Consider the following 11,949-nt stretch of genomic DNA (forward strand, 5'->3'; position numbering starts at 1 on the left):
CCCTCGAAGGGCAGCGCGGACCCGCCTCCCCTCGGGCTGCGCCGGCTCCTCCGGGCCTGGCTCCCCCCGGCCACCGCACCGGGGCTGCCCCGAGGGCTCCGAGCCGCCGGTGATGCCGCGGGCTGCGGCCCTTCGCCGCCGGGAGGGACCTGCCGGTCCATGGCCGGGGCCGCGGGGCTGGTCCCCCCGAGGGGAGCCGGAGCAGGGGACGAGTGACCCAGGGTGGCAGGGCGGTCCCCCGGGGTGGCTCCGTGTGTCGCCCCCTCCGGCTGGGCGCGTCCTGGAGAGGCGGCTACCCCAGCAGCCCCGGGGTTGGGGACAGGGATGGAGGTGAGGACAAGGACCGAGATGGGGATGGGCATGAGGACGGGGACGAGGATGGGGAGAGGGATGGAGACGAAGACAGGGGTAGGCATGAGGACGGGGATGGGGTTGGGATTGGGGCCGGGGATGAGGATGGGGACAGGGATAGAGATGAGACGAGGATGGGAACGGGGATGGGAACGGGGATGGGAACGGGGATGGGAACGGGGATGGGAACGGGGATGGGAACGGGGATGGGAACGGGGATGAGGCCGAGACCGCGCTCTTGTTTGGGTGTCTGCTCTCCCGCGGCGAGCAGAAAGGCTAATTTGCTTTATATGGCAGGGGATCAAATGCTCTGCTGTAACCTCTCGCTTCCAGGTACTCGCCCGCCCCGGCCCCTTCCTTCCTCCGCAGCCCCTCCCGCGCCCTCCCCCGCAGCGCTGACAGCCCCGCCGGGGCCGGCGGTATAATAGGCCGCTGCCCGCCGTCCCGGGGCGGAGAGTCGCTCCCCGGTGCCGCGCCCCGTGTGCATGCGGCGGTAACGGCTCCAACCCGCCGCGCTGCTCAGGGCGGTCCCGGGCCACTCGCGCTGGGGGGCCCATACCGGGCCCGGCCCGTAGGGGCAGGAGCAGGGTAGGGGGCGGCGGGGCGATGGGCAGAGCCCCCGCGGGGCGCCCCGCTGCCCGGCTGTCAGCAGCGCCGGCTGGGGGGCTGCGCTAGGGCGGCCGGGGCTCCCCCCACGCCGGGCGGCTACGAGGATGCAGCACCCGCTGGAGCTGGGGGCCGGGCACTACTTCCCGGCCGAAGCCTTTCCCGACCACCGCTCGCATCGCTACCGCAGCTTCATGATCGAGGAGATCCTCACCGACCCCCCGGACTCCAAGGGGGCCGCGCCGGCCGGGGAGCTGCTCAAGTTTGGGGTGCAGGCGCTGCTCTCCGCCCGGCCCTACCACAACCACCTCGGTACGTCCCCGGGGGGGGTCCCCGAACCCCGAGGGGTCCCGCGGCTGCGAGGGAGCGCACTGGGGGCTGCGGGAGCGGGGCAGGGGGGCAGGCATTTCCCGCTGATGTACTCGAACGCGTTTTAGAGCTGGTCCCCTTGAAGAAAACTTCGTGAATTTTGCCTAAAAAATAGCCACCGGGCTTTGGCGGCCCTGCGCATCCCCTCGCCGTGCCGCGGGAAGCTGCCAGCCTGGAGCCTGGCGAAAAGCTTGGGCCTAAACTGAAGAAAGCGGATTTACGGCTCCAACGCCGCCTGCACAGAACGGCCATTGAATTTCACGGGAGACCGTTGTTGTTGATTGTTTTTTTCGTGTTTTTTGGGATGAGGTGTGAATCGCTACGCAGTGGGGTATGTATCTGTATGTCTGCAAGAGGCGGCACGGTGCTCTGCGGACACAGATTTAGCTGGAAATCCGGCATAGATACATAATCTATATATCAAATATATAGATAATATACTTACATATATAGATAATGTACTTACATTTATTTTAAGAGGGACCCAGCGTGCTCTATCCAGTCTGATATAGTATCTAGGAAAAATGCTGCGTATTAATGACATAGGTTTTTATGTTTGGGTTTTCTTTCTTTTTATTTTTTCTTTTTCTTTTTTTTTTCTTTTTGTTTTGTTTTTAACGCCAGTACTTAATGTGTATTTTTTAACGCCAGTATCTAATGTGTGATTGCGAAAGCTAAGCGATCTTAGTCTGCGGAGATGTCGCTATTTATCCGTTGAAACGAACGGAATAGGAGGATCCCTATTTCTTGTTTTCCTTATAAAAGAGGAAAAGGAAAGCGCCAAATCTCACAGCAAGGGAGCAACGTGTATTAGAATATCTGGAAAGCAGTATTATTTTCAAGATGGGCAGAACTATTTGTAACAGTCGACCAGATAAAAGGCTCTTTGTGGCCCGGGTTCAACGGGACAAGGATCAGGCCCTGGAGCGCCCTAAATTTGGGACCAGCGCTGGGTTCGCGGGCCCAGGCCGGGGCGGCGGCGCCGGGAAGCGGCGGCTGGGCAGGGCCGGAACCAACCGAGCCGAGCCGGGACCGGGCAGCGGCCCCAGCCCGCCGGGGAGTGGAATGGCTGCGCGGCCTCGGCTTGGGCCGGGAACATCCTCAGGGATGGGCTCGCTCCCTTTGGAAACTCTCCCTGTCAGTGTCTTCATTAGAAAATCATGAGGCTGCAGTGCACTGGGAGGAATAGAAATTGCTCTCTCGTCGAAAGTGTCCTGAAATGCATCGCAAATGCTCGGGAGGGAAAAGCCGGGACGCCCGGCGGGGCTCAGCCGGCTGCAGCGGGCGCCGCTGCTGTTGGGTGGCAGTGGAGGGAAACGCTCTTCAGTTGATTTAAACTATTTCCACTTGTAACTTCCCAAGCCATTCCGTAATTAGCAACTGCCCGTTGAAAGCTAAAATGTACCGCGCAGGCGGCGGAGCTGGGGGAACCCGACCCTTGATGCGAGGGACACCGCTCCTCCTCGCTGGGTCGTTGCCGGGAAAGAAAGAGAAGGGTCCGGGCTCCCTTGCAGGGTCTGATCCCCGGGGAAAACGAGGCACCCTGCAGCCCCGGGGATCCCCAGAGGCCGGGCCGAGGGCTGCCCGGCGCTGACGGTCCTTCTCTCCCTCCTCAGCGGTACTAAAGGCGGAGCCGGCAGCCGTGTTCAAGTTCCCCCTGGCTCCCTTGGGCTGCTCGGGGCTGGGCTCGGCGCTGCTGGCCGCCGGCTCGGGGCTGCAGGGCGGCTCCGCCTCGCCCCATCTCCCGCTGGAGCTGCACCTCCGCGGCAAGCTGGAGCCGGGCCCCCCGGAGCCGGGCAGCAAGGCCAAGAAGGGACGCCGCAGCCGCACCGTCTTCACCGAACTGCAGCTCATGGGGCTGGAGAAGCGCTTCGAGAAGCAGAAATATCTCTCCACGCCCGATAGGTAAGAGATGCCGGACCCTCCGGACCGGGGATGAGATGGGTCGGGACGGGATAGGGGCTCATTTTTTTTTTTTTCCGGCAAAAGGATTTAAGCTACCAGCCGAGATGAAATTTGCCGGGCCTCACCGTCTCTCTCTCTCGCCCGCAGAATAGACCTGGCCGAATCGTTGGGGCTCAGCCAGCTCCAGGTGAAAACTTGGTATCAGAACAGGCGCATGAAATGGAAGAAAATAGTAAGTGTCCGAGTTCTGCCCTGCGGGCTCGTCCTTCTGCATGCCGGCCCCGGCCAAAAAAAAAAAACAACTAACAACTTACGGTCCTGGCGTTTAAGGCCCGTATCGCCTGGGCCCCCGCCGGACGCCCCCGATCCGAGGCCGCCCGGTTTTGCAGCTTGGCCCCCGGGTGCGAAGGGCGATCGGCGCGGCCGGGACGAGCAGGACCGGCATTCACGGTTGCTCCCCTGGCCACGGCCCGGACGCGGTACCTCGATCTGGGGGACGGGGGACAGGGAGGTTCCTCCTGCCTTGGGCGTAGGGCAGCACGGTTTTAGCGGAATGCCCCCCTCTTCTGCTCCCTCCCTGCCTCGCAGGTGTTGCAGGGGGGCGGCTTGGAGTCCCCCACCAAGCCAAAGGGCCGCCCCAAGAAGAACTCCATCCCCAGCAGCGAGCAGCTCTCGGAGCAGGAACGAGCCCGGGAAGCCGAGAAGCCGCCCGAGAGCCTGGGCTCGCCGGCCGAGGTCAGCCAGGAGGAGTGAGGGCGACCGCCCGGCCCCACCGCCGCCGGCCCCGGCCGCCCCTCCGGCCGCTGCCCGCCGAGCCCGGCGCCGGCCCCGCGAGTGTGCGCAACCCCGCGGCGGCCCTGGGGGCAGAGGACAAGGGACAGCACGGTCCGTGCTCACGGTCGCCTTCGGTCTCCGGTGAACTGGGCGGTTTTGGTCGGTCGCGTCTCCGTCTCCCGCTCCTCTCCGCGCCCGCGGAGCGCTGCGCCATGGACGCTTGTACTGTGCGACGGCCCGGAGCGGCCAGGAGGACACTGGATCCCATCTTTTCACATCTGATCGCAGTCTAAAACCCTGTGGTGCCCCTAGTTATTCGAAAACTGCATTTTATGATCAGTTTTATTAATGCGAAGATATTTACTTTATTTCAATAAAGTATTTTATGAACTATTGCTTTGAATAATATGATGCCTTTTTTTTCTTTTTTTTTCTTCGAGGAGGTAGGTTAGAGATTCAAATCCAGGTTCGTAGGCAGGTCTACTGAGGCAGAACAAAACGTGCCGCTATCTCGGCCGTTAAGACCTGGCCTGTCCACAAGGGCAAGACCCGCAATCTTTACTCGGGCAAATTTGGATGCTTTCGCGTTTTATATACACGTAAATTGCTGTCAGATATGTTAATTAGATTCCGCACTGCGCATCCTAAATTACGCTTGTTTAAAACGTGGCTGGGGCAGGATGTCTGATAGCACACGACAGAGAGCGGCCTGAGTGAATTATTTTAAACCAGCCGTGTGGCCGAGCCCGTCACCTCCCTGACTGGGCCCCGGCCGGTCCCGCACTCTCCCGACATCTCCCGTCGCCTTTCCAGGGCTCTTTGTCAACTTCTGCGGCATAGCATGAAATCGTAGCATTTTGGTTTTTTAGTTTTATTTATTTTTAAATTGTATTCTCTCGGTCCCTGCTATACTTTTTTTTTTTTTTTTTTTAAATCGAGATATAAAAGCGTAGAGTATCTACTGAGACGTGCAATTACCACCATCCTGCTAAAGAGCAGAAGCACCGCGGGAAGGGAAGCGGGACCAGAGGCGGTGCTGGCGCGGTGCTGTGCGGCCGGGAGTTGACCGGCTGGCGGGCCCAGACCAAGCCCCTGCTGCAGGGGTGCTAATTAGGCCAGCCTCCCAATTGAAGGTGGTAATTAGCACCTCCCGGCTGCAGCCCCTGGGGAGCATTAAGGGCCGGCTGCAACAGCACAGCCCCTGGGACGGTCCATGTCTAACCCGACACAGCTCGGCGCTGGAGCCGGCTTTCTCTGAAACTTCCATCCCTCGATAGCGGCACGAAGGCAGCATCCCGGCGGGAAGGGAGCCGCCCTGGCAGTGTTTATGGGCTTTAATTTAAAATAGCTCCGAACCTGCCGCTGCCGAAGCCCTCGGTGGGCTCCGAGGTGAATCCGCGCTGAAGTCGCCCCGTTCCTGACACGGTCATTCCCTCATTTGCCTGTTCCACAACGCTCCAGGGGGCCCGGATCGCTGCAGCGAGGCGGCGGGTGAGGAGGTGAGCGGAGGTCCGGGGGGTCGCCCCTGCCCCGTCCCGGCTCGGGGGATGCCCGGGTGGATTCCTTTATCCCAGGTTAAATAAACTCCCGGGATGAGCGATTGAGTGTTTGTAAGCACAAGATACGGCCATTGCTGAGTAAACAGGAAGCAAGTTCATATTCTTACACTAAAATGACTTATATATTTAAACAAGCAATTCCTTTGAAATGTTTTATTTAACCTGGGGACTAGGATTAACGTCGGGGGGGGAAGGCGGCGGTGTCGCGGGTGGGGGAGCCGGGCGGGCTGCGGGGTCACTCGGCGTGGGCAGTACACGGGGCGTATTTGACTCTGTCGCTTCTTTATTTCATCTTCTGTCTATTGTTTCTGGTTAGGTTACAAGCTAACGACTTCAGCGCACGTAAAACAGCAGCCAGTTTTAATTAAAAGGTAGATTCACTGGTGCGTTAACCTAAATTAACAGAACGACAAGCTGTGTCCGTCACCAGTGTTCAACAGAGATGTGGAAATAGCCAAGCTTCAGTTATTACTATCGCGCTTACGATATAATGTTAATATTTTCTTTTCACATTTGAGTAAGTGGCGGACAAGTGATTATTTTTCGCAGACCGTAAAGTGATTATTTTTCACAGACCATAAGGGCATTAAATAACGAAAATTATTTGATTCTTTTCTAGACAGCGAGAGAGAAATTCAGGGGCGCGTTTTCTGCTGAGCCGGGGCCGAAGACCGGCTGTGCCCGGAGGTGCGGGCCGAATGCGGAGCGCAGCGCCGGGCCGCCGCACCCCGCACCGCATCGCCCCAGGTCTCGGGAGCCCCGGGCAGCGCAGGCTGCGCACCCGCGCAGGGGCGTCTCTCCGGGGGGCTGCGTATCGGCCGCTTCGTGATTCCCCGCAAGACCCAGAGGAAAAAACTGCTGCTGCTCCCCGGCAGGAAAATCTCTGTCGGGCGGCTCGGGGGAGCATCTCCCCCGTTGTTAACAGCGGCCCCGGAGCCACCGCCTGCGCGGGGCTGACCGCGGGGAGCTCGGTAGAACGGAGTCTCCCTGTTCCTGCCACCTGCCTCTCTGCTTTTTCCTCCAGCAGAATAAATGCAGGTGGGAGATGACCGTCCATGAGCAGAGCCGGGAGGCTCCGGCCGCGCAGGGCACCGCGGTGCGCGGACAGGGTGCGCTTCCGCTGCTCGTAAGCAACCGGCTCGGAGCATATTTGAGTGCGTAAACACGCTGTGAGTGAAAACACTGAACCTCCAGGAGCGTACTGTGACCTCCGGTTAACGGGCTCCGTGCTCGGAGCCGCTTGCCTAGAAACAATTCTTTTGGTTGTAAGGACTTTAATGACAAACTCTCGCTTTGGAAGGAGCTGAGTGCGTGTTTCTTGAGCTGCGGAGCCCTCCCCACTTTGTCATCGGTGCTAATAGAACCCAAAGTCCTCTCAATCACGTGAGAAGTCTGTTGGAAGTAACCGACAATAAGCTTGACTGGTGCGGTGTTGTTTGTTTTTTTTTTTTTTTTTTTAACCTTGTAATATATACATATAAAAATATATATTTTGTGCAGGTTATTTTCTCTGAATGACTTTCTGTGTTATTTTCTGTTAAAGTTTGATTTCCCATTTGATTTTCTTGCTGGGCTGGCTGGTGTGGCGTTGCCCCTCAGAGCCGGGAGCAGAGCAATCCCAGCGAGGTGTCACCTTCTCATTGAAAAGCAAAGGCAAGTGCTACCAGCTATTAGTGACAGCCCTTCAGATGCATTTTGATGACATCCGAGTGCATTTACAAACTAGTCTTTGGGGCTCACCTCAACCAGCATCAATAACCTTTGCTGGTGGGTGAATAACCATGAAGAAATTAAAACAGGCCTCCCTCACTAGCACACGGGTTTAGTGCTGATGGATAATTTTTGTTAGTGCAGGATATTTTCATTTTCTAATTAGCTTTTACAGCTGTAATGAACGAGTATGGATGCTGTTAGGCTGTGATGGGTGATAGCCACGTTCACAACAGTTCAGCAGCAAAGATGTGTCAGCCCAGATGCTCGGAGATGTCGGACAGGAGCCCTGGGGAAGATCTGGATGAATTTCTTCAGTGCTGTGATTTCTGCTCATAGCATGTTCTGCCCATGGGGATCATCTCTCTCTGCAGCACCCCAAAGCACCCGAAAAGCTGCCCCCTGCCCCGAGGGTCCTTTGCCAGTGCTGTGAAATTCTGCAGCCAGAAAAGTATACATGTAGCTAATATACCCGATGTTTATTCTCTTTTCTATACATAAATGAGCTGTATTGGTAAAACTCATTTATTCTGTCAGAAATACATCCATGCTGGGGAACTCTATCATATTAATTACATCAATGTAGGTAAAACAGTGTATGTTTTCTCCATAAACAAAGTAGAAGGGCATAGATTGAAGGCTGGAAGAGCAGCACCAAAAGTGGGTTCTTCCCATGTTAGAATGCTGATCGGGTCACAGTTAATCGGCAAACGTTACAACGGTTTTCTGAACAAAAATCCATTTACGTGAGTTTCCAATTCAAACATCCTAAATTCCCTTTTTGTGAAACATCTCGGGGAAACCTGAGAAAGGTTCTGCTTTTTCACCAATGTCAACTTAAAAATAGCTCCATGGAGCCAGAGGATTTTAAGATTAATGACACGGTTTATGGTGAGGTAAAAGAGCAGGAGTGCTCGTGCTGGTGGGGCTGAGCGGACATGGTGCTGGTGCGGTGACGGGGTGTCCCGCTGCTGGGGCAGAGATGTTGCCCCGATTCTCTGCTCGAGGCCTGTGAGGCAAGTGGAGATCTGCTCTGCCATTCTGAATGCAAAAATTGATCCTATAGCAATGTCTCGTGGGCATTTCCCACCAAAAAAACCCCACAAAAGTGCAGTCTTACTGCTGCCTGTTCTTCTCTGGTGGTTTGGGGGGGAGGAACCATGGAGAGGATGGTGTGGGGGTGTGGAGGGATGTAGGAGTTGCAAGGGGATGTGTGTGGGATGGGAGAGGATGTGGGGGGGATGCAGGGTGGATGGGGGGAATGCTGAGGGATGCGGAGGGTTGTGGTGAGGGAAGCTGGGGGTTTTGAGGGGATGCGGGAGATGCAAGGGTATGCGTGGGGGGATGTGAGGTGGATGGGGATATGGAGAGATGTGGGGAGGATGCACGGGGGTGTGTGGGGATGTAGGGATAACGGGTGGGGAGGCCGGAGCGGGATGCAGTGGGAATGGAGGGTTAAGATGCGAGAGGATGCAGGGGGATGCTGCAGCCTGTGCCCCTCTGTCACTGCTAAAATACACTGCGTGGCACAACGTGTGTGCTGAGCCGAAGCTGGGGGGGGGGGGTTAGGCATTCCTCGACTTGGGGAGAAAAAAGTTCACAGCTATCTGGCACTTCTTATCACCATTTTGGATAAAAATATAATGAAGGGATCAATATGACCTATTGAGTTCAGCCAAATTATCTGAAAATCATTAACCAGCACACGAAGTACAGTCATTAGACATTTGTATTAACTTAAAACGCTGGATTGAGGTCATTACAAATTCGGTTGTTTCAGCTGACTTGTATGGCAGATAAAATCTAAACACTGGGTGCCTTATTTCATTAAATTTGGCTGAGTAATACGTAAATGAAGTTCAGGGCAAGTTCGCATTAAATGCACTAACATGGTCCTTGATACTGCTTGGCTAAACTTTTCCATGAAATCTATAGGAAATTTGCCAGAATCGAGGCTCTGGGATATGGATGGAGTTACCTAGTGACTATTGTGTCACTAGGCAGCGGTTTTTGTAGCAGACTTTAAAAATACATGTTCTTACCCATGCAGCTCTGTGTTGATGGAAAAAGTCATTCGCAGTCTTACACAGGTCCATCAGTTTACAAACAGAGTCCATTAAAACATGATTATGTATAAAACGGCTTCTTCCTCTGCAAGATCCTCAAATCCACTGTTTATATTGCACCTATATTAACAAACCGCAAAATAAGCTTGTAGCGTTTCTAAAACATTTTTTTTTTTTTTAGGATGGGAATGTGGAAACTTCCCGAGATTGAAATGGCAAATGAATAAAAGAAGAGTTGTGTCTAAAGTCCAAGTATTAGCTGGAATGAGAATATTTCATTTTTTCAACATTTTTTTTTCCCCTGAGGTAAATGTAAAGAGTGTTAGGCAGTGTACATTCACTCTCTGAATAGAGGCTGAAGTTAGTGGATTATATTTAAATATGCAAGGAGGAACCCCCTGAGTTTGCCTTAAAGAGATTGCCCGCTGGGTTCACGTAGAGATATGCTTAAAGTGTGATGTCCTTTGTCACTCGTAGTCAAAAGTTACTCAGGCATGACTTGCAGTGAAAAATTACGCAAACCCCAGTAATGTATGACAACTGTTTCCAGCCTGATATTTCGTAACTGTTAACCTGAAAACTCCCCTGTGCAGGATCCCCGGACCTCAGCGACGTTCCACGAGGATAAAGAAAATAAAAGGTAAAGAGAGCCCAGAATAGAACAGGCAGATGTGCAATGGTTATTCACACACTGACAACTGTGTGTCTTAGGAACTCTGACGTCTCTCTGAGGCCACATTATTACAATAACGAGGATAAGAGACCCCCAAACACCACGCTGGGCTATTTTACATGAATTACAGTGCAACACTTCTCCAACTACCAAATTTGCGCTTCACATAGTATGAATATTGTGTCAGGGCAGTGTTCTGGGAGCAAAATCTACATATGGCAGTCGATCCTGGCAAAACGCAAGTCTGACTTCAGCTGGCTGTTCAGTTTGAGCTAACTGGCTTTTTCTTTCTCTGCTGAGATTTTACCCGATTAATGCTGCTGGGTGCGCTTTTTGAGACGTTTATTAAACATAAATATTTGAGAATTTAATATAAACCCCAAATAATCTCAAATTATGTTCTCTCTTAATGATAGCATTTGCTGAAAAATGAAAGTGAACAGCATCTTGTCTAAATTAAAATAGCTTTCAATACAAGTTTTTAAAAAGAATATAATTTGCATATATTGTCCTCTTCTCCTCTCTGTAAAACTGAGAGTGGGGTTGTTGGATATTCCCATTACTTAAACAGAAATTCTCACAGGGCCTGTTGAGTCAATGCAAAATGCTGGATTATTGTGTCAGTACTTGCAGATGTTCAGAGCCTCCTCTCTTTTTAGCTCTTTGAGGCTTATGGCTGCCATAGGTAAGGTTTAAAGGGCTCTGTAAGTTTTGGGGTTTTTTGAACTCTGCGGCGTGCCATGAAATTTCCACGTTAATGAGTGTGGAAATATTCCATATTCAGATTTTATACTGTTAATTGTGGAAGCCACAGACTACCGCTTGTTTCCCGGTCTGATGCGTTTCTCACTGGGTAAGCGTCAGTGTGCAGAGCATGCATGTAATAACTGAAAATACCACGTTAAGCTCAGTGGTTATTTGAAACTAAAAGTAATTTTTCACTAGTATTTGTACTAGTAAAGTACAAGTACTCAAATATTTGCAGAAAGCAAATGTGAAGCAGCTGTAAATATGGCTGAATTTTCTTCTGAATTTTAATGAATATTTGTAGATTTTTGGCTAAGCTGCAATGTATGTATGTACGGGACAGAAAGCTTTACACTTGCCAGTGTGTAAATTGCAGCTAAGCCCATCAGATTTAACTTTTACGTCTTTAGTTTAAAGGGAGAAATACAGCCTAGTTTGGGGGAAAAAAACCCCAGACAACAAAGCAGGAAAATATATAGAAAATCAGAAGCTTTAGATGAACACATATATTAGTGGTCTGTAGCCTTCACTGGCTTGTGGGTGAAAAGTGCTGTGTAGTTTAACTCTTTCATTTCCAGCCAGCAGCAACACCCCAAGGTGCTCAAACATCATTTGAGCCAAATTTTGTATTTTCAGTATGAAAGCAGGCTCAGTGTGAGCAGGACTTGGGAAAGAGTACTGGGTTTCAATGGGCTGTAGTCTGCAAAGATTTGGAAAGCTGGGTAAAGCAAGCATTGCCTTGATACAGATAATTTCCTGTTAGTTTTGCTGCTCTCTTACCCCTATCGGAACAGGAGATATCTGGATGGCAAAACCCTACTAGGTTTCTATGAGAATCTCGTACCTGTATTCCTAATGTTTAAAAGAGTTGCTGCTGTGATTCCTGCTCTGGATTTCCGGGACTGCCTCGTGCTTTCCCCACGTCTCCAGTGCAAACACGGCCTGGGGGACCCGAGGAGCTAACGTGCGTTGTGTGAGCAGTCTCGTGTGCTTCCACCCAGCTTTTGGGTGCCCAGAAATGCTGAATGTGTGGCCAAAGCAGCTGTAGATGAAGTGTAAGAGTGGTGTTTCACCGCCAAAAGCTGCAGCATTGGCAAGTGTGCTTGTGGCATTCGCATGGTCCAAAATGCCTGCCTGCTGTCTCCTCTACAGACTCGCAGATTCCTCTTCTCAAAAATGATGATGTTTT

General features: G+C 52.8%; 1 protein-coding gene across 1 annotated transcript; it reads left to right on the forward strand.

The window, feature by feature from the left end:
• Window positions 1-1,064: 1,064 nt before the first annotated feature.
• BARX1 (BARX homeobox 1) lies at window positions 1,065-4,257 on the forward strand (the record flags this gene model as incomplete). Its single annotated transcript, XM_082060368.1, has 4 exons — window positions 1,065-1,269; window positions 2,943-3,231; window positions 3,379-3,463; window positions 3,820-4,257. The coding sequence occupies 4 exons, from the start codon at window positions 1,065-1,067 to the stop codon at window positions 3,982-3,984; spliced, it is 744 nt and encodes a 247-aa protein (XP_081916494.1). The 3' UTR covers window positions 3,985-4,257.
• Window positions 4,258-11,949: the final 7,692 nt, after the last annotated feature.

This window comes from Streptopelia decaocto (assembly GCF_964273445.1).
Source record: "Streptopelia decaocto genome assembly, chromosome: 8".
NCBI classification, from domain to species: Eukaryota; Metazoa; Chordata; class Aves; order Columbiformes; family Columbidae; genus Streptopelia; species Streptopelia decaocto.